Raw genomic sequence first — 22,958 nt, forward strand, 5'->3', positions numbered from 1 at the left:
TCTGGCTTGGCCTGGGCCATATATCCTATAGATCATATCTGGGGGTATTTGGACATGTCAACAATCATTTTAATACCGTAAAAAATATTAATTTTGGGGTTTGGGGCCCCTCCCCTGCTGCGTGCTACACCAGTCCTTATCTGGTTACCGCCCTAATGCTGGCAAATACAAACAATTCATAACAAGAAATTCAAAATAAGAACTAATTTCCTCTCTCCCTTCCTTCCCTTTGTCTCTTTCCTCCTCCCTCCCTTCCTGTCTCCCCCCCCCCCTCTTCTCCCTCTCCTCCTTTAGGCTCTTTACCAGTCTACCGACCCCCACCCTTTCTGGCCAACGATCCGACCCCACCACCAGGACCCAGTTACCCCTGTCCAGCTGGAGGAGGACCCTCCACCACCTCTACCAGTCCAGCCAGGCCGGTCAGTCCACAGCGGTCAGCGGGGGAGTGTCAGGCCAGCAGCCAAGCTGGAGGGAGCCGGAGGAGGAGGGGAGCTGGAGCCGCAGCAGAGGCCCTCAGGGGCCGAGGGCCCGGGCTTCTTGTTGAGGTATAGAGGCTGTGCTACTGCTGCTACAGATGCTGATGGCACCACTACGGAGCAGATGGATCCGAGAGAGCAGCAGGAGGAGGAGGATGATGTCATCTCAGACGGACACACGCACAACGGGGTAACTCTGAGGGTGAGTGAGGCTTTTAGAGTATCTGGGTTGATGATACCCACTGGTAAATCTGAGTGAATACACACACACACCACGCACGCACACACCGTCCCTCCTGAGGTTAGACACACACACACACACACAACACAATAAAGCTACTTCCTATCCCACAGACACTCATCACAATAACCGTATCCCATTTAAGAGACGCCACAGCTCTCTGAGGGATAAATAAGATTTCATACATCCTGGGCTCAGCTGGCAGAGCTAGATAATGATCCAATCAGCATGAGAGCTCAGTACTCCTCATCATCCCATCTCCATCTCATTTCCTGCCTCTCTCACTGTGCTGCTGTGACGTCATTATTGTGCTTCACTAATGAAGAGGACTTCAGTAAAGATCTATACTCGACCATTCTCACAACAGGCATATTATTGCTCTAGGGGGGTTTTCATATCAAGCACAGATAAACGGATAAATCCAAGTAAGTGTAAGTGTGTGTGTGTGTGTGTGTGTGTGTGTGTGTGTGTGTGTGACTGTAACTGTGTGTGTGTGAGATTCAAAGAGCCAAGCAGGCATCCTATGTCTTTGGTGTACTATTGCTTTCATTTAGGCCCGGGAGAGAGAAGCTAGTCAGCCCCCCGAGGCATGAGACAACACAATGGTTTAATGATCTGTGTCTGTTCTGCTGCTGCTAGTTCGTGAGACTGATGCATCACAGAGTGCTGAATAGAAGCAGTCAAGCTGGCCTGGATAGGAGAAATACACTGTAAGTCAGTGTTTCTCAGAGGGCTGAATACAGGCAGTCTGACCTGAGGTCGGGTCTGACGGTAGATGACCTGAGGTCGGGTCTGACGGTAGATGACCTGAGGTCGGGTCTGACGGTAGATGACCTGAGGTCGGGTCTGACGGTAGATGACCTGAGGTCGGGTCTGACGGTAGATGACCTGAGGTCGGGTCTGACGGTAGATGACCTGAGGTCGGGTCTGACGGTAGATGACCTGAGGTCGGGTCTGACGGTAGATGACCTGAGGTCGGGTCTGACGGTAGATGACCTGAGGTCGGGTCTGACGGTAGATGACCTGAGGTCGGGTCTGACGGTAGATGACCTGAGGTCGGGTCTGACGGTAGATGACCTGAGGTCGGGTCTGACGGTAGATGACCTGAGGTCGGGTCTGACGGTAGATGACCTGAGGTCGGGTCTGACGGTAGATGACCTGAGGTCGGGTCTGACGGTAGATGACCTGAGGTCGGGTCTGACGGTAGATGACCTGAGGTCGGGTCTGACGGTAGATGACCTGAGGTCGGGTCTGACGGTAGATGACCTGAGGTCGGGTCTGACGGTAGATGACCTGAGGTCGGGTCTGACGGTAGATGACCTGAGGTCGGGTCTGACGGTAGATGACCTGAGGTCGGGTCTGACGGTAGATGACCTGAGGTCGGGTCTGACGGTAGATGACCTGAGGTCGGGTCTGACGGTAGATGACCTGAGGTCGGGTCTGACGGTAGATGACCTGAGGTCGGGTCTGACGGTAGATGACCTGAGGTCGGGTCTGACGGTAGATGACCTGAGGTCGGGTCTGACGGTAGATGACCTGAGGTCGGGTCTGACGGTAGATGACCTGAGGTCGGGTCTGACGGTAGATGACCTGAGGTCGGGTCTGACGGTAGATGACCTGAGGTCGGGTCTGACGGTAGATGACCTGAGGTCGGGTCTGACGGTAGATGACCTGAGGTCGGGTCTGACGGTAGATGACCTGAGGTCGGGTCTGACGGTAGATGACCTGAGGTCGGGTCTGACGGTAGATGACCTGAGGTCGGGTCTGACGGTAGATGACCTGAGGTCGGGTCTGACGGTAGATGACCTGAGGTCGGGTCTGACGGTAGATGACCTGAGGTCGGGTCTGACGGTAGATGACCTGAGGTCGGGTCTGACGGTAGATGACCTGAGGTCGGGTCTGACGGTAGATGACCTGAGGTCGGGTCTGACGGTAGATGACCTGAGGTCGGGTCTGACGGTAGATGACCTGAGGTCGGGTCTGACGGTAGATGACCTGAGGTCGGGTCTGACGGTAGATGACCTGAGGTCGGGTCTGACGGTAGATGACCTGAGGTCGGGTCTGACGGTAGATGACCTGAGGTCGGGTCTGACGGTAGATGACCTGAGGTCGGGTCTGACGGTAGATGACCTGAGGTCGGGTCTGACGGTAGATGACCTGAGGTCGGGTCTGACGGTAGATGACCTGAGGTCGGGTCTGACGGTAGATGACCTGAGGTCGGGTCTGACGGTAGATGACCTGAGGTCGGGTCTGACGGTAGATGACCTGAGGTCGGGTCTGACGGTAGATGACCTGAGGTCGGGTCTGACGGTAGATGACCTGAGGTCGGGTCTGACGGTAGATGACCTGAGGTCGGGTCTGACGGTAGATGACCTGAGGTCGGGTCTGACGGTAGATGACCTGAGGTCGGGTCTGACGGTAGATGACCTGAGGTCGGGTCTGACGGTAGATGACCTGAGGTCGGGTCTGACGGTAGATGACCTGAGGTCGGGTCTGACGGTAGATGACCTGAGGTCGGGTCTGACGGTAGATGACCTGAGGTCGGGTCTGACGGTAGATGACCTGAGGTCGGGTCTGACGGTAGATGACCTGAGGTCGGGTCTGACGGTAGATGACCTGAGGTCGGGTCTGACGGTAGATGACCTGAGGTCGGGTCTGACGGTAGATGACCTGAGGTCGGGTCTGACGGTAGATGACCTGAGGTCGGGTCTGACGGTAGATGACCTGAGGTCGGGTCTGACGGTAGATGACCTGAGGTCGGGTCTGACGGTAGATGACCTGAGGTCGGGTCTGACGGTAGATGACCTGAGGTCGGGTCTGACGGTAGGAGATGACCTGAGGTCGGGTCTGACGGTAGGAGATGACCTGAGGTGGTTGGATATCCTGTTCAGACTACTGGTTGTTTCCTTGTCTTCTGCACCCGTTTTGGTCAATAGTGAGCACACACACCCCCCACACACACACACAACCCCCACCACACACACACAACCCCCACCACACACACAGCGTTAATCCCTGGCTTCTGATCTGCGCGTAGTCTTTCATGTAAAGCCAGCCCTGTGATGCCTGGTAACCCAATACAGCTGCTGTTGGTATTCAGGAGAGGAGAGCAGCCTGCCATGTTGCTCTCCCCGGTTGGTCCTGGATGCTGCTGTGTGGTCTGGGCTGATAGGTGGAAGGCCTGTTATCAAAATATGGTTTGGCTTTGGAGGATTTAAGCAGTCTGGGTCCAGGGTATAGGGCCTGGACTGGGGTATAGGGCCTGGACTGGGGTATAGGGCCTGGACTGGGGTATAGGGCCTGGACTGGGGTATAGGGCCTGGACTGGGGTATAGGGCCTGGACTGGGGTATAGGGCCTGGACTGGGGTATAGGGCCTGGACTGGGGTATAGGGCCTGGACTGGGGTATAGGGCCTGGACTGGGGTATAGGGCCTGGACTGGGGTATAGGGCCTGGACTGGGGTATAGGGCCTGGACTGGGGTATAGGGCCTGGACTATAGGACTGGGGTATAGGGCCTGGACTATAGGACTGGGGTATAGGGCCTGGACTATAGGACTGGGGTATAGGGCTGGGTTATAGGGGCTGGGGTATAGGGCTGGGTTATAGGGGCTGGGGTATAGGGCCTGGGCTGGGGTATAGGGCCTGGGCTGGGGTATAGGGCCTGGACTATAGGGATTCGGTATAGGGCCTGGACTGGGGTATAGGGCTGGGTGTCATTACCTCGGTCATCACAGTAGTAATGACAGCCCACTGCCTCCTTAACAGGTCTCATCAGAGCTACTGTAGCAGTGGTGTCACCATACCTGGAAACTAGGCCCCTCGTGCCAACAGTTGGACTCTCGTGCCAACAGTTGGCCCAAGGTGTTTTTGTCAATTAACCTTCAAGCAGAGTATAGCCGATTTTGTTTATCTAAGACAGTGGTTCCCCAACTTTTTATAGTATGCCGCCATTGTAAGCCTGCCCACACACACGCTATACAATACATTTATTAAACAGAAGAATGAGTGTGCGTTCGTCACAACCCGACTCAAGGGAAGTAACAAAGAACTCTTATGGGACTAGGGCACAAATAATAATAATAATAATAATAATAATAATAATAATAATAATAATAATAATAATAATAATAATAATAATAATCATCATCATTTTGCTCTTTATTTAACAATCTTGTTCATCGAAAATTGAATAACTCACCACAGGTTAATGAGAAGGGTTTTGCTTGAAAGGATGCACATAACTCTACAATGTTGTATTGGAGAGTCTGTCTTAAATCATTTTCCACACATAGCCTGTGCCTGTATTTAGTTGTCACGCTAGTGAGGGCCGAGAATCCACTCTCACATAGGTAAGTGGTTGCGAAGGGCATCCGTGTCTTAACAGTGCGATTTGCCCAGGCAGGATACTCTGAGTGCAGCCCAATCCAGAAAGCTGGCAGTGACTTCTGATTTTAAATGACATTCCCACAGAACCGCTTGTTGCAATTTTCGAAGAGGGTCTCTTATTCAGATATCGGTAAGTGGACTGGAGGCAAGGCATGAAAGGGATAACGAATCCAGTTGTCATCTGTTTCGGGAAAGTACCTGCGTAATTGCGCACCCAACTCACTCAGGTGCTTCGCTATATCACATTTGACGTTGTCTGTAAGCTTCAGTTCATTTGCACACAAATCATACAATGATGGAAAGACCTGTGTGTTGTCCTTGTTTATTAATGCAGACAGAGAAGAGGTCCAACGTCTTAATCATAGCCTCAATTTTGTCCGGCACATTGAATATAGTTGTGGAGAGTCCCTTTTATCCAAGATTCAGATCATTCGGGCGAGGGGAGAAAAAACATCACCCAGAAAGGCCAGTCGTGTGAGAAAAAACATCACCCAGAAAGGCCAGTCGTGTGAGAAACTCGTCATCATCAAGCGGTCAGACAAGTGAAACATATGGTCAGTAAAGACAACTTTAAGTTCGTCTCTCAATTAAAAAATAAAAAAAACGTGTCAATACTTTCCCCCTTGAAAACCAGCGTGTCTCTGTATGTTGTAAAAGCATTACATGGTCGCTGCTCATATCATTGCATAATGCAGAAAATATACGAGAGTTCAGGGGCCTTGCTTTAACAAAGTTAACCATTTTCACTGTAGTGTCCAAAACGTTTTTTAAGCTGTCAGGCATTCCCTTGGCAGCAAGAGCCTCTCGGTGGATGCTGCAGTGTACCCAAGAGCCTCTCGGCGGATGCTGCAGTGTACCCAAGTGACGTCGGGAGCAACTGCTTGCACTCGCGTTACCACTCCACTATGTCTCCCTGTCATGGCTTTTGCACCATCAGTACAGACGCCAACATGAGCAGCAGCTACGTTTGGCTACATTCAGACCGTTAGTGGAATTCCCGTGAGAGCGTAAGGTTTAATGTGATTGGATGTTAATTATTTGACCAGGCTACCTGTATTTGACATTGTTTTGTTATTTCGCTGAACACCTAGATGGTTTAATTGTATTTTTGGCAGTGAAACAAGGCTACTCCGGTGAGAGAAAAACCTCTCCCAAATGTATAGCCCTGTTGGAAAATATAAATGGACTGTGAAAATGTGAAACTGAACTTTTATAATTTTTTTTTTTTAAAGTAGATATTTTTTAAATATGAGAATCCCAGTTTTATTTGGTGTACCCCCGACGGCATTGTGCGTACCCCTGGTTGGGAACACCTGATCTAAGGCCAGGACTACAGGCGACCATCACCGTAAGTCCCACGTCTATAGTTGTCAGAAGTCAACATATTTTCTTTGCAGCCAACCCAGGTGAAAGGTGGCGTTGTATGTAGCGACAGTCAGACGGTAATGTGTGTCTGGTCGTTGGTCTGAAGTCTGTCAGGCTGGCTGGATCACACCACACAACTGGGTTAAGGTTCATTCCTAGTGTCACGTTAACAAACAAGTTATTTTAACCGACGAGCGACCACATTCTCAGAACGTTCTAGACATTCTCAGCTTTCTATTTTCATTCTATAGTTCCGTAGTGAACAGTATCAAGCTTCTTAACTTCTCTTGTTAGGTTGTTGTGTGGATGGCTGTGTGGATGGTTGCCAGGTGGCACCCTCCACTGAGTTTACAAAACATTAGGAACAACTTCCTAATATTGAGTCCCCCCCCCCCCCCCCCCCCCCCCTTGCCCCCAGAACAGCCTCAATCGTTGGGGTATAGACTGTACAAGGTGTCAAGTGTTCCACAGGAATGCTGGCCTATGTTGACTCCAATGCTTCCCACAGCTGTCAAGTGTTCCACAGGAATGCTGGCCCATGTTGACTCCAATGCTTCCCACAGTTGTGTCAAGTTGGCTGGCTGTCCTTTGGGTGGTGGATCATTCTTGATACACACTGGAAACTGTTGAGCGGGAAAAACCCTGCACCATTGCACTTCTTGACACACTCAAACCAAAGGGGCCGACACCTACTACCATACCCCGTTCAAAGGCACTTAAATATTGTCTTGCCCATTCACCCTCTGAATGGCACACACACAATCCATGTCTCAATTGTCTCCAGGCTTGAAAGTTGGTGATTCCGAGACCAGTCATAAAAGGAACTGGTCTCACTAGAAATAGTGACTTGAGTCAGAGAGAGTGACTTTCCCCATCTAGACTGTCATCTACTAGAACTGTGATGAAGACATTGTAACACTAGCCCAATCCTAGAGAAAATAACAAGTATGACAGGGTCACTTTCCCTATCAACCTGATCGTCAACTGGAACCTGGATGATGCCATTATCACACTAGTTAGTCTAGTTAAATACACAGTATTTTAACATACAGGAAATAGGTGGAAGTTAAAACCTCAAGTCTGCCTCTTCGCCTCCCATCTCTTATTCAGTCAGCTCCATGAGGAAGACTCTTCACCCCCCATCTCTTATTCAGTCAGCTCCATGAGGAAGACTCTTCACCTCCCATCTCTTATTGTCAGTGCCATGAGGAAGACTTTACACCTCCCATCTCTTATTCAGTCAGCTCCACGAGGAAGACTCTTCACCTCCCATCTCTTATTCAGTCAGCTCCATGAGGAAGACTCTTCACCCCCATCTCTTATTCAGTCAGCTCCATGAGGAAGACTCTTCACCTCCCATCTCTTATTGTCAGTGCCATGAGGAAGACTCTTCACCTCCCATCTCTTATTGTCAGTGCCATGAGGAAGACTTTACACCTCCCATCTCTTATTCAGTCAGCTCCACGAGGAAGACTCTAAACCTCCCATCTCTTATTCAGTCAGCTCCATGAGGAAGACTCTTCACCTCCCATCTCTTATTCAGTCAGCTCCACGAGGAAGACTCTTCACCTCCCATCTCTTATTCAGTCAGCTCCATGAGGAAGACTCTTCACCTTCCATCTCGTATTCAGTCAGCGCCATGAGGAAGACTCTTCACCTCCCATCTCGTATTCAGTCAGCTCCATGAGGAAGACTCTTCACCTTCCATCTCGTATTCAGTCAGCGCCATGAGGAAGACTCTTCACCTCCCATCTCTTATTCAGTCAGCTCCACGAGGAAGACTCTTCACCTTCCATCTTGTATTCAGTCAGCTACATGAGGAAAACTCTTCACCTTCCATCTTGTATTCAGTCAGCTCCATGAGGAAGACTCTTCACCTCCCATCTTGTATTCAGTCAGCTCCATGAGGAAGACTCTTCACCCCCCATCTCTTATTCAGTCAGCGCCATGAGGAAGACTCTTCACCTCCCATCTCTTATTCAGTCAGCTCCACGAGGAAGACTCTTCACCTTCCATCTTGTATTCAGTCAGCTACATGAGGAAAACTCTTCACCTCCCATCTCTTATTCAGTCAGCTCCATGAGGAAGACTCTTCACCTCCCATCTCGTATTCAGTCAGCGCCATGAGGAAGACTGTCAATTTATAATCTCTGCAAGAGGGAGATGCAAAAATACATTTAGATTAGATGGAGGGAGAAAACCACACTTCACTTTAGCAGCTCTCTGTCGCCAACGAATCCTCCTCTGCTTCCTCTGTCCTCCAATCGTATCACATGTTAAAGGCTAGATGAAATAGGTATGGAGTTCTACACCCCAGTATGGGGTCAGACATCTGATCTTGGAGAGATGTTTATTCTATTCTGCTGAGACATTTACTTTATTATGTTGGTATTCTTATCTTATCTTATTAAGGGTTCAAGCCAGTGAAGCGAGGTGAAACCCTGTTGAATTTGTTCATTATTATTATTATTATTTTTCCTCTTCTTCATGCGAGGAAAGTTTGTTGTAAAAAGTGCCATAAAGTAGGTTAAATTAGATTATTTCACAAAAAAAGTTGCAGGAGCCTCTCACGCACAGCCGTTCACTCCAACATGCTAGCTCCGCCCCCCTTCATGCGAGGAAAGTTAACATTCAAATTCCCATGAGATGGTAAGGCCGAAGAGGGTGAAACTTGACGTGATGGTAAAGACCCACAGTCTACACTCTCTCGTGCAATGCCATTCCAATTGGCCACAAGGCGGCGCTCTAACAGCCGAGTGAAATTTCAAACTTTGAAGGGTCACATACCTCACCCCATATGACCTAGAGTCCTGGAATTCAGTGCATAGGTCCCTCTGCTCACAAGGAACACATTTTCTCCAAGGACCCATAAGGTCCGTCATGATGGATTTTCCACCATTTTTGAATTTTGTGAAAAACACCATCTCATCTGGATGAACCTTCATATATGGCATCTATGGACCAAGGTCTCTCAACGTAATGCTTTGCAGACTAGTATGTCAAACAACATGGTCACTACTGACCAATAAACATTTAATTTGGGGGTTGTCTGGCATATTTAATGCTAATAAATCAGACACGGATATTCGTATCGTAACCAAACTTGTTCCAAACACGGTCAACACTCAACATATGTATGCACATTCAGATCGGCCTCACGGTGGCGCTATACATCTCAATCTGTTTGACTCAGAGTGATGAAATTTGGCACACATGCTAAGGGTCTAGCTAATCTAAAGTATTGTTCATGCAAGCTCGTTGGCTTATTGCGGCCATATGGTTTGAGCTCTTATAAAATGTGTGTTTGAGGATGTGCATCTATAGCTGCTATATACCACATTTGGTATCGATCAAGTCTATCGGTTCTGGAGAAGACCTTTTTAAAGTAGTCATCTAGGGTTGCAAAATTCCGGGGGAACTTTCAATAAATTCCCTGGTTTTCCTGAAATCCCAGTTGGAGGTTTCTAGAATCAGGAGAGAATAAGAGTAATATCCAGACTATCCAGACTCCTCCAACCAGGATTTCTGGAAAACAAGGGAATGTATTGAAAGTTCCAGGAGTTGTGCAACCCTATAGTCAACATCCATAAAAAAAACAGTCCAAAATGCATCAAAAGCACAGAAGTAGCTGATCTTAGGGTGACGTGTCCAGTTGGTCCTGATGGTGCTATGGGGGGGCGTGTGTGTTTTTATGTGTGTGGGGGGGGGGGTGTTTATGTGTGTGGGGGGGGGGGGGGGGGGGGTGTGTCTGTGTTTGTGTGGGGAGGGTGTGTGTTTCATTGTGAAACATCATCAATACACTTCTTCAGGTACTACGAACACCTTTGCCATCTTATAACTACTCCGCTCACTTCAACATTTGCCAAAAGTGAATAACACCACCTAGCTTGAACCGCTGATTGCAGCTTTTTATGTGTTATTGTTGCATCGGCGTGAAGAAACCTGTAAGCAAACATTTCCCAGCATGTTTTTCTATTCATTATGAGTGAGTCATAGAAGCCTGTTCCGCTCCACACCACTATCAACCACATCCTCCTGACTGACATGTTCATTAGAATTTACCCCGCGGTATTAAACCTACTGATCTTCTGATAGTCACCCGTGTGGCAGACTAACTAGGAATCACTCCACCACAGAATGACCCAACCGCTGCTCAGTGTGGTTTCTAGCATCAATCTCTAAAACATCACCCTAGCTTTATGGCTTGGGGAGGCTGGTTTATTTTGGTTCTATGTCTCTTTAGGCCCTCTTTAATATAAAGGACTGCCTGTTGGAGGTCCTTCCAATGAATCGGACACTCCCTGGAAACAGGGCCTGAAAATACATTTTTGGGTCCACCAGCCACTGTGGCAGGTAAGATATAAAATAAATAAAATAAAAATTATAAATAAAAATCTACCAGCCACTCCAGCTAAAATATTTTTTCGCATAATTACACACAGACAAAAAACGACTTGATGAGCTTTGTTGTTTCTAATAAAATAAAGGTATTACTATTAAGAAGCGATGTGGTATATTGCTATATTTTTGCATAAAAAATAATCTTTTAACCAAAATATCACAGACGAGACAAATGTTCTGCTGCCCCTTTTAAAGGCAGGATGTCACCTTGGCTCCCGAGTGGCGCAGCGGTCGACGGCACTGCATCTCAGTGCTAGAGCCGTCACTACAGACACCCTGGTTCAAATCCAGGCTGTGTCACAACCGGCCGTGATTGGGAGTCCCATATGTCAGAGCAGAAGGAAGCAAGTTTTCTTCCAGGACAACCTTGTACGTGGCTTGATTCATGCGTCCTTCACAAAGACACATCTGCCCGATTCCAACCATGCTGAAGCGCCACCAGATCATCGCCGATCCTCCACCAAGTTTCACAGTGGGTGCGAGACACTCACTCTCAAGGTCTCGCACCCACTGTGACATTTGGTGGAGGATTAGTGTGAATCAGACCGTGTGACGCAATGGGCAGGGCCTGCCGGGTTGATATGGGGTAAACTTCCCCTTTAACAAGAAGGGAGATCATATCAGGGAAACAGTTGTTTTACCTAAGAACCTACTGCAGTATTAACGCAGTAATACTCTTCCCATCGAACTAAAAACAAACGGTAGCCTGACTTACTGACACTCTTCAATTGTACTGCTCATATTGCCGTAGGCCTAACTGGTGATATTGCCGTAGGCCTAACTGGTGATATTGCCGTGGGCCTAACTGGTGATATTGCCGTGGGCCTAACTGGTGATATTGCCGTGGGCCTAACTGGTGATATTGCCGTGGGCCTAACTGGTGATATTGCCGTGGGCCCAACTGGTGATATTGCCGTAGGCCCAACTGGTGATATTGCCGTAGGCCCAACTGGTGATATTGCCGTAGGCCCAACTGGTGATATTGCCGTAGGCCCAACTGGTGATATTGCCGTAGGCCCAACTGGTGATATTGCCGTAGGCCCAACTGGTGATATTGCCGTAGGCCCAACTGGTGATATTGCCGTAGGCCCAACTGGTGATATTGCCGTAGGCCCAACTGGTGATATTGCCGTAGGCCCAACTGGTGATATTGCCGTAGGCCCAACTGGTGATATTGCCGTAGGCCCAACTGGTGATATTGCCGTAGGCCCAACTGGTGATATTGCCGTAGGCCCAACTGGTGATATTGCCGTAGGCCCAACTGGTGATATTGCCGTAGGCCCAACTGGTGATATTCTTGCTTGTGTGTTTAAAAGTCTGACAGTAGGATCAAATCAAATTGTATTGGTCACATACACATGGTTAGCAGATGTTAATGCAAGTGTAGTGAAATGCTTGTGCTTCTAGTTCTGACATTGCAGTAATATCTAACAAGTAATCTAACAATTTCACAACAACTACCTTATACACACAAGTGTAAAGGAATGAATAAGAGTATGTACATATAAATATATGGATGAGCGATGGCTGAACGGCATAGGCAAGATGCAGTAGTTGGTATAGAGTACAGTATATACATATGAGATGAGTAATGTAGGGTATGTAAACATTATATAAAGTGGCATTGTTTAAAGTGACTAGTGATACATTTATTACATCCAATTTTTAATTATTAAGTGCTAAGAGATTTGAGTCAATATGTTGGCAGGAGCCACTCAATTTTAGTGGTGGCTGTTTAACAGTCTGATGGGCCTTGAGATAGAAGCTGTTTTTCAGTCTCTCGGTCCCTGCTTTGAAGCACCTGTACTGACCTCGCCTTCTGGATGATAGTGGGGTGAACAGGCAGTGGCTCGGGTGGTTGTTGTCCTGGATGATCTTTATGGCCTTCCTGTGACATCGGGTGGTGTAGGTGTTTGCCCCCGGTGATGCGTTGTGCAGACCTCACTGCACTCCTAGAGAGCCTTACGGTCGTGGGCGGAGCAGCTGCCGCACCAGGCGGTGATACAGCCCGCCAGGATGCTCTCGATTGTGCATCCGTAAAAGTTTGAGTGTTTTTGGTCACAAGCCAAATTTCTTCAGCCTCCTGAGGTTGAAGAGGCACCTTCTTCACCACGCTGTCTCTGTGCGTGGACCATTTCAGTTTGTCTGTGATGTGTATGCCGAGGAACTTAAAATGTTCCACCTTCTCCACTACTGTCCCGTCGATGTGGATAGGGGAGTGCTCTCTCTGCTGTTTCCTGAAGTCTACGATCAACTCCTTTGTTTTGTTGACGTTGAGTGTGAGGTTATTTTCCTGACACCACATGCCGAGGTCCCCCAACCTCCTCCCTGTAGGCCGTCCCATCGTTGGTGGTAATCAAGCCTACCACTGTAGTGTCATCTGCAAACTTGATGATTGAGTTGGAGGCGTGCACGCCATGCTGTCATGGGTGAACAGGGAGTACAGGAGAGGGCTGAGAACGCACCCTTGTGGGGCCCCAGTGTTGAGGATCAGCGGGGTGGAGATGTTTCCTACCCTCACCACCTGGGGGCGTCCCTTCAAAGGCCAGGACCCAGTTGCACAAGGCGGGGTCGAGACCCAGGGTGTTGAGCTTAATGACGAGTTTGGAGGGTACTATGGTGTTAAATGCTGAGCTGTAGTCGATGAACAGCATTCTTACATAGGTATTCCTTTTGTCCAGATGAGTTAGGGCAGTGTGCGGTGTGATTGCGTCGTCTGCGGACCTATTGGGGCGGATCTAGGTTATCCGGTAGGGTGGAGGTGATATGGTCCTTGACTAGTCTCTCAAAGCACTTCATGATGACGGAAGTGAGTGCTTCGGGGTGATAGTCGTTTACCTTAGTTACCTTCGCTTTCTTGGGAACAGGAGCAATGGTGGCCCTCTTGAAGCATGTGGAACAGCAGACTGGGATAGGGTGTGATTGAATATGTCCGTAAACACACCAGCCAGCTGGTCTGCGCATGCTCTGAGGATGCGGCCAGGGATGCCGTCTGGGGCGGCAGCCTCGTGAAGGATAACACAGGAGTTGGCTGCGGTGAAGGAGAACCCGCAGGTTTTGGTAGCGGGCTGTGTTGGTGGCACTGTATTGTCCTCAAAGCGAGCAAAGAAGCTGTTTAGTTTGTCTGGGAGCAAGACATCGTGGTCCGCGATGGGGCTGGTTTTCTTTTTGTAATCCGTTATTGACTGTAGATCCTGCCACATACCTCTCGTGTCTGAGCCATTGAATTGCAACTCTACTTTGTCTCTATACTGACGCTTAGCTTGTTTGATTGCCTTGCGGAGGGAATAGCTACACTGTTTGTATTCGGTCATGTTTCCGGTCGCCGGATAAGTAGCCTTGTCTGGGTACCAGACTCTGTTACATTCAACTCCTTGCCACTCCATGTCATTGCCAAAGAGTCAGGCCTCAATCTCATTATTCAATATGCAGCTCTATTTCAGAATTAGTTGCTCGTTGGTTGTTGGAAATACATGAATATTTTCCGTGTCATGTTTTTTTAGCAGATGTTAACGTGGATGTTGTGAAATGCTTTCGTCTATTTTGCTATAAATTACAACACTTAAGTGTGCCCATACTTTACTATTTTTTAAATGAAATGCCCACACGGTTGAGCCCAAAGTGTTACTACACGCCAACCTGTCTGGTGAACTAGACATTCTTACCCAACAAAATCCACCTCGTTCATTTTAGGCCCTGTTACTGTGAGTGGTGGGGTTACTGTGTACATGGGTCAGCCAGCAGTGCACTTCTTTGCTTCACTTCCTCAAAAAGGAGCCCTCTAATGCAGTGTAGGAGACATGGATGGCCACTCTTCCTCTCTGTCTCTCTCTCTGTCTCCTCTAATGCAGTGTAGGAGACATGGATGGCCACTCTTCCTCTCTGTCTCTCTCTCTGTCTCCTCTAATGCAGTGTAGGAGACATGGATGGCCACTCTTCCTCTCTGTCTCTCTCTCTGTCTCCTCTAATGCAGTGTAGGAGACATGGATGGCCACTCTTCCTCTCTGTCTCTCTCTCTGTCTCCTCTAATGCAGTGTAGGAGACATGGATGGCCACTCTTCCTCTCTCTCTGTCTCCTCTAATGCAGGGTAGGAGTCAGGGACGGCCCCTCTTCCTCTCTGTCTGTCTCTCTGTCTCCTCTAATGCAGGGTAGGAGTCAGGGACAGCCCATCTTCCTCTCTCTCTCTCTCTCTCTAATGCAGGGTAGGAGTCAGGGACGGCCCCTCTTCCTCTCTCTCTCTCGCTTTCTCCTGCATGTGATCGTTGTTTACACTGAGAGAAGGAAGGTTCAACCCCAGAAGACTCTTGACAATTAGATGTCCGTCTGCTCTCTGCCTCAAATGGACCACACTTTCACTCTCACTTCTCCAGCTGTGTGGAAAGAACTGACAACAATGTGCCAAGTATTTTTCTAGATCTCTGGGGATTTCTGCCTGCTTTTGGTTAGGGTTTTAGCTGACGTTATATCTAGCTTGAGTTGTGTGTTATTGTTCTTCACAGAACTCTTCTCTGAGCAGTCACAAGTGTCAGGTGGTACACACTCACCCCCCCCCCCCCCCCCCCCTGCCTGTGTGTCCCAGGGGGATGGTAGAGATGATGGTCCTAAAAGACAGCAGGTCATTAGGTAGGTCTCCTCTGTGCCAGCCGATCACTGTGCCAGCCGATCACTGTGCCAGCCAGCCACCTTCCAGCCGACCACTGTGCCAGCCAGCCACTGTGCCACTCAGCCAACCCACCCAGCGTGCCAGCTAGCCAGTGTGCCAGCCAGCCAGTCAGTGCTCTTTCATTTTACATGTCTGGGTAGTTCTCTAGGGAAGCCCCCTCCTCTCAACCTCTCTCCCAATCATCTCCCGAGCTGACAAGGAAAAACTCTGTCCTTCTGCCCCTGCACAAGACAGATAGTTAACCCACTGTTCCCCTGCACAAGACAGATAGTTAACCCACTGTTCCCCTGCACAAGACAGATAGTTAACCCACTGTTCCCCTGCACAAGACAGATAGGTAACCCACTGTTCCCCTGCACAAGACAGATAGTTAACCCACTGTTCCCCTGCACAAGACAGATAGTTAACCCACTGTTCCCCTGCACAAGACAGATAGTTAACCCACTGTTCCCCTGCACAAGACAGATAGTTAACCCACTGTTCCCCTGCACAAGACAGATAGTTAACCCACTGTTCCCCTGCACAAGACAGATAGGTAACCCACTGTTCCCCTGCACAAGACAGATAGTTAACCCACTGTTCCCCTGCACAAGACAGATAGTTAACCCACTGTTCCCCTGCACAAGACAGATAGTTAACCCACTGTTCCCCTGCACAAGACAGATAGTTAACCCACTGTTCCCCTGCACAAGACAGATAGTTAACCCACTGTTCCCCTGCACAAGACAGATAGTTAACCCACTGTTCCCCTGCACAAGACAGATAGTTAACCCACTGTTCCCCTGCACAAGACAGATAGTTAACGCACTGTTCCCCTGCACAAGACAGATAGTTAACCCACTGTTCCCCTGCACAAGACAGATAGTTAACCCACTGTTCCCCTGCACAAGACAGATAGGTAACCCACTGTTCCCCTGCACAAGACAGATAGTTAACGCACTGTTCCCCTGCACAAGACAGATAGGTAACCCACTGTTCCCCTGGCACCGACGACGTGGATGTCTATTAAGGCAGCCCCCCCTTACTAATGTAGTAGTGAGTGAGTGGCCGGGACGAGGGCACTAATGTAGTAGTGAGTGGCCGGGACGAGGGCACTAATGTAGTAGTGAGTGGCCGGGACGAGGGCACTAATGTAGTAGTGAGTGGCCGGGACGAGGGCACTAATGTAATAGTGAGTGGCCGGGACGAGGGCACTAATGTAGTAGTGAGTGGCCGGGACGAGGGCACTAATGTAGTAGTGAGTGGCCGGGACGAGGGCACTAATGTAGTAGTGAGTGGCCGGGACGAGGGCACTAATGTAGTAGTGAGTGGCCGGGACGAGGGCACTAATGTAGTAGTGAGTGGCCGGGACGAGGGCACTAATGTAGTAGTGAGTGGCCGGGACGAGGGCACTAATGTAGTAGTGAGTGGCCGGGACGAGGGCACTAATGTAATAGTGAGTGGCCGGGACGAGGGCACTAATGTAATAGTGAGTGGCCGGGACGAGGGCACTAATGTAGTAGTGAGTGGCCGGGACGAGGGCACTAATGTAATAGTGAGTGGCCGGGACGAGGGCACTAATGTAATAGTGAGTGGCCGGGACGAGGGCACTAATGTAATAGTGAGTGGCCGGGACGAGGGCACTAATGTAATAGTGAGTGGCCGGGACGAGGGCACTAATGTAGTAGTGAGTGGCCGGGACGAGGGCACTAATGTAGTAGTGAGTGGCCGGGACGAGGGCACTAATGTAGTAGTGAGTGGCCGGGACGAGGGCACTAATGTAGTAGTGAGTGGCCGGGACGAGGGCACTAATGTAGTAGTGAGTGGCCGGGACGAGGGCACTAATGTAATAGTGAGTGGCCGGGACGAGGGCACTAATGTAGTAGTGAGTGGCCGGGACGAGGGCACTAATGTAGTAGTGAGTGGCCGGGACGAGGGCACTAATGTAGTAGTGAGTGGCCGGGACGAGGGCACTAATGTAGTAGTGAGTGGCCGGGACGAGGGCACTAATGTAGTAGTGAGTGGCCGGGACGAGGGCACTAATGTAGTAGTGAGTGGCCGGGACGAGGGCACTAATGTAATAGTGAGTGGCCGGGACGAGGGCACTAATGTAATAGTGAGTGGCCGGGACGAGGGCACTAATGTAGTAGTGAGTGGCCGGGACGAGGGCACTAATGTAATAGTGAGTGGCCGGGACGAGGGCACTAATGTAATAGTGAGTGGCCGGGACGAGGGCACTAATGTAATAGTTAGTGGCCGGGACGAGGGCACTAATGTAATAGTGAGTGGCCGGGACGAGGGCACTAATGCAATAGTGAGTGGCCGGGACGAGGGCACTAATGCAATAGTGAGTGGCCGGGACGAGGGCACTAATGCAATAGTGAGTGGCCGGGACGAGGGCACTAATGTAGTAGTGAGTGGCCGGGACGAGGGCACAATGGTTTGGTCACTGTTTCACTTCACTAGAAAAGGGCGCTTCAGTTCCTCATTCTCCTATCTGGGAAAATCATCCCTTTCTGTCCTGTGTCTCCGTGTCTCTCTCCTTGCTCCCAACACACCAGGCTCTGGTCAGATAAATGCCTCCCAACACACCAGACTCTGGTCAGATAAATGCCTCCCAACACACCAGGCTCTGGTCAGATAAATGCCTCCCAACACACCAGGCTCTGGTCAGATAAATGCCTCCCAACACACCAGGCTCTGGTCAGATAAATGCCTCCCAACACACCAGGCTCTGGTCAGATAAATGCCTCCCAACACACCAGGATCTGGTCAGATAAATGCCTCCCAACACACCAGGATCTGGTCAGATAAATGTCTCCCAACACACCAGACTCTGGTCAGATAAATGTCTCCCAACACACCAGACTCTGGTCAGATAAATGTCTCCCAACACACCAGGATCTGGTCAGATAAATGTCTCCCAACACACCAGACTCTGGTCAGATAAATGCCTCCCAACACACCAGGATCTGGTCAGATAAATGCCTCCCAACACACCAGAATCTGGTCAGATAAATGCTGGTGCGTCACCCCCCCCCTTGGAGAGGAAAAGGCCAGGACACAGTCACAACGTGATGTTCAGATAAACCTCTTTAGCGTTGCTTCAGTTGGCCTTTCTCTTTCCGTTTGATCGTGTAACTCAATACTGAACCTTGGCAACAAAAGGATTAAGGACAAAGTCTTGGTTTATTTTCTCTACCAGTGTCACCCACCCCCATCACCATTATCCACTCCTTTACCAAACAGCACCGGGCTGTGTGGCGACGGAGTGGAGACATTGGTGTGTACTCTGAGCTTTCATAGACTTATTTGTCTGTCCCCAGGTAGACTGTGTGTGTGTGTGTACCTGTGTAGACTGTGTGTGTGTGTGTGTGTGTACCTGTGTAGACTGTGTGTGTGTGTGTACCTGTGTAGACTGTGTGTGTGTGTGAATGTAAACATTCAATACTGCTGCTGTTTATTTTATTTAACCTTTAACTAGGCATGTCAGTTAAGAACAAATAGTTATTTCCAATGCCGGCCCAGTGTATGTCCGTGACCGAGGATATCTGTCTTAAGGAAAAGGGGAGCAGTGCACCATGGAAGTGATGGATTGCTCAATCTCTCCCATGTGACTGACGCACACACGCACGTACGCACACACACACACACACACACACACGCTAGCAACTGGATCTCAGGCCAAAGAGGGGAAGCGGTGTTAGAATGGAACTTCTGTCTATTTTTCTCATGGTGTGTGTGTGATGGTGTTGTTTACTCCTCTGACTGTAGACACTGCTGCTGGAAGGGATGGTCTGTAGGGATGGTCTGTAGGGATGGTCTGTAGGGATGGTCTGTAGGGATGGTCTGTAGGGATGGTCTGTAGGGATGGTCTAGTAGGGATGGTCTAGTATATCTGCAGGCCCCACTGTATAGAGAATAGGGTGCCAGTATATCTGCAGGCCCCACTGTATAGAGACTAGGGTGCAGCTGAACACAACAATCTAGCTGCCAATTGATGATAATCAATCATTTGATTTGTTTCCAGTACCCTATTGATTGCCAGTTAGGCTAAGCACATTGGAATTATGAGGCATTTAACAGAATCTATGCTCTATGTCCAACCTCGGGAGGGGGTGTGTGTGTGTGTGTGTGTGTGTGTGTGTCTAACCTCGGGAGGGACGATGTGTGTGTGTCTAACCTCCGGAGGGACGGTGTGTGTGTCCAACCCCGGGAGGGACGGTGTGTGTGTGTGTCTGACCTCGGGAGGGATGGTGTGTGTGTGTGTGTCTGACCTCGGGAGGGACGGTGTGTGTGTCTAACCTCGGGAGGGACGGTGTGTGTACCTTTCTGGGATCAGGACTGAGGATTGGAAAGGGACCTGGGGGAAAGGCATGATATTACACCAGTCTACAGTATTACAGCTGATGATATTACACCAGTCTGCAGTATTACACCAGTCTACAGTATTACAGCTGATATTACACCAGTCTACAGTGTTACACCAGTCTACAGTATTACACCAGTCTACAGTATTACACCAGTCTACGGTATTACACCAGTCTACAGTATTACAGCTGATGATATTAAACCAGTCTACAGTATTACACCAGTCTACAGTATTACACCAGTCTACAGTATTACAGCTGATGATATTACACCAGTCTACAGTATTACACCAGTCTACAGTATTACAGCTGATGATATTACACCAGTCTACAGTATTACACCAGTCTACAGTATTACAGCTGATGATATTACACCAGTCTACAGTATTACACCAGTCTACCGTATTGCAGCTGATGATATTACACCAGTCTACAGTATTACACCAGTCTACAGTATTACAGCTGATATTACACCAGTCTACAGTATTACACCAGTCTACAGTATTACAGCTGATGATATTACACCAGTCTACAGTATTACACCAGTCTACAGTATTACAGCTGATGATATTACACCAGTCTACAGTATTACACCAGTCTACAGTATTACAGCTGATGATATTACACTAGTCTACAGTATTACACCAGTCTACAGTATTACAGCTGATATTACACCAGTCTACAGTATTACACCAGTCTACAGTATTACAGCTGATGATATTACACCAGTCTACAGTATTACAGCTGATGATATTACACCAGTCTACAGTATTACACCAGTCTACAGTATTACAGCTGATGATATTACACCAGTCTACAGTATTACACCAGTCTACAGTATTACAGCTGATGATATTACACCAGTCTACAGTATTACACCAGTCTACAGTATTACAGCTGATGATATTACACCAGTCTACAGTATTACAGCTGATGATATTACACCAGTCTACAGTATTACACCAGTCTACAGTATTACAGCTGATGATATTACACCAGTCTACAGTATTACACCAGTCTACAGTATTACAGCTGATGATATTACACTAGTCTACAGTATTACACCAGTCTACAGTATTACAGCTGATATTACACCAGTCTACAGTATTACACCAGTCTACAGTATTACAGCTGATATTACACCAGTCTACAGTATTACACCAGTCTACAGTATTACAGCTGATGATATTACACCAGTCTACAGTATTACAGCTGATGATATTACACCAGTCTACAGTATTACACCAGTCTACACTATTACAGCTGATGATATTACACCAGTCTACAGTATCTGACATTCTGTATGATTGGATAAGCCATAGAGAGCCTGCAGTCATTTAGTGGATGATGTGACAAACAGCTTGTCCTTGTTCCCTTAATGTTGAATGACCGAGAGTAGCCCCTTGTCAACTTGACCTGAAGTGAACTCTCTCTCGTGTGTGTGTGTGTGTGTGTGTGTGTGTGTGTGTGTGTGTGTGTGTGTGTGTGTGCTTCCCCTATATGCATTTAGCAGCGGCACATCGCCATTGTAAAAACATAAATACGTAATTAAAACATTTTCAGTGTAAACTTTAAACGACTGTGTAAACTTTAAACCAGATATAAAGTAATGTAGAAATAATAATGGAGTTATATATTTTTTTTTAGTAAAACATTTTTCAGAACTAACAATCACCAGAATAACAGTCATGGAGATTGTAAGAAACGTCCCGGGGTAGGGCCACCATGGATTCAGTTCATGTTTGAGTCACTCCGTCAGCATAAGAACAAGGTATAAGCCATGGCAAAATGTAGAGAACTGCCCCATGGCAAAATGTAGAGAACTGCCCCATGGCAAAATGTAGAGAACTGCCCCATGGCAAAATGTAGAGAACTGCCCCATGGCAAAATGTAGAGAACTGCCCCATGGCAAAATGTAGAGAACTGCCCCATGGCAAAATGTAGAGAACTGCCCCATGGCAAAATGTAGACAACTGCCCCATGGCAAAATGTAGACAACTGCCCCATGGCAAAATGTAGACAACTGCCCCATGGCAAAATGTAGACAACTGCCCCATGGCAAAATGTAGACAACTGCCCCATGGCAAAATGTAGACAACTGCCCCATGGCAAAATGTAGAGAACTGCCCCATGGCAAAATGTAGAGAACTGCTGGAAATTTGCTTTAAAACTTCAGAATTTCTCTTTGCCCCATGGCAAAATGTGTAGAAACTTTAAACTGTGACCAACCGATGCATATCTGTATTCCCAGTCATGTGAAATCCATAGATCAGGGCCTAATGAATTTATTTCAGTTGACTGATTTCCTTATATGCAGTGTAACTCAGTAAAACCTTGGAAATCGTTGCGTTTTGATATTTTTGTTCTATTTACATGTCAGCTCATCTAAGACCCGGGTTCTCAGTGGGACTCAACAGAGCCGTGTTCCACTCCTCAGCCAAGAGAACGTGATGAACTGTAATGTACTCCACCCTGTAGTTAGCATTCCACACGGTACACGCGGCCTCTCACATGACACCCTGATCCCTAGTGCACTATTTTGGACTCCAATGACCCAAATAATTCCCTATTCCCTACATACCTGTAGTGTACACTATTTATGACCCTGGTCCTAATATGAGCCTAGTCAAAACTAGTTCCCTGCTATACGGGGTCTCTTATGTGTGAGTGTCTGGGGGGGGGGGGGTACTAGAGTGCCTGGGGGGATACTAATGTCGAGATGTACACAAGACAGACACTTGAATGGGAGAGTTGAACCACCACCCACAGTCAGTTCAGGCCTGATCCCAAACAACCCGTTGCTGGCACTGACCCACAAGCCTGCCCCCAAAATATCACCCAGTCAGCTGGGTTGACAACCACCTGCTCGTGTGTGTTGGCTCTGGGGTGAGGCAGAGGGATGCATGGGTCATCTCTTCTGTGGAGGTGTAGCCTATATGTGTGTTCACCCATGGTTACTTATGTGTGGGTGAGTGATTTTTACTGTGTGTGTGTGTGTGTGTGCGCGCTCGCATGCAGAGCTATCACTCTGGTGTGTGTTGTGGACCAGGGATACATAGCAGAGCTATCACTCT

At 48.5% G+C, this 22,958-nt stretch overlaps 1 protein-coding gene across 2 annotated transcripts in view; it reads left to right on the top strand.

The window, feature by feature from the left end:
* The window catches only part of LOC149978193 (adiponectin receptor protein 2-like), an 87,376-nt gene that overhangs the window by 23,554 nt on the left and 40,864 nt on the right, over nucleotides 1-22,958 (top strand). For both annotated transcript variants that reach the window (XM_090201222.1, XM_090201223.1), the window contains exon 2: nucleotides 295-678. In XM_090201222.1, coding sequence (XP_090057348.1) covers nucleotides 601-678 — 78 coding nt within the window. In that variant the 5' untranslated portion in view covers nucleotides 295-600. The remainder of the gene's footprint in view (nucleotides 1-294; nucleotides 679-22,958) is intronic.

The sequence above is a fragment of the Oncorhynchus mykiss genome, chromosome 15, assembly GCF_057628025.1.
Source record: "Oncorhynchus mykiss isolate SJ-2025 chromosome 15, ASM5762802v1, whole genome shotgun sequence".
Taxonomy (NCBI): Eukaryota; Metazoa; Chordata; class Actinopteri; order Salmoniformes; family Salmonidae; genus Oncorhynchus; species Oncorhynchus mykiss.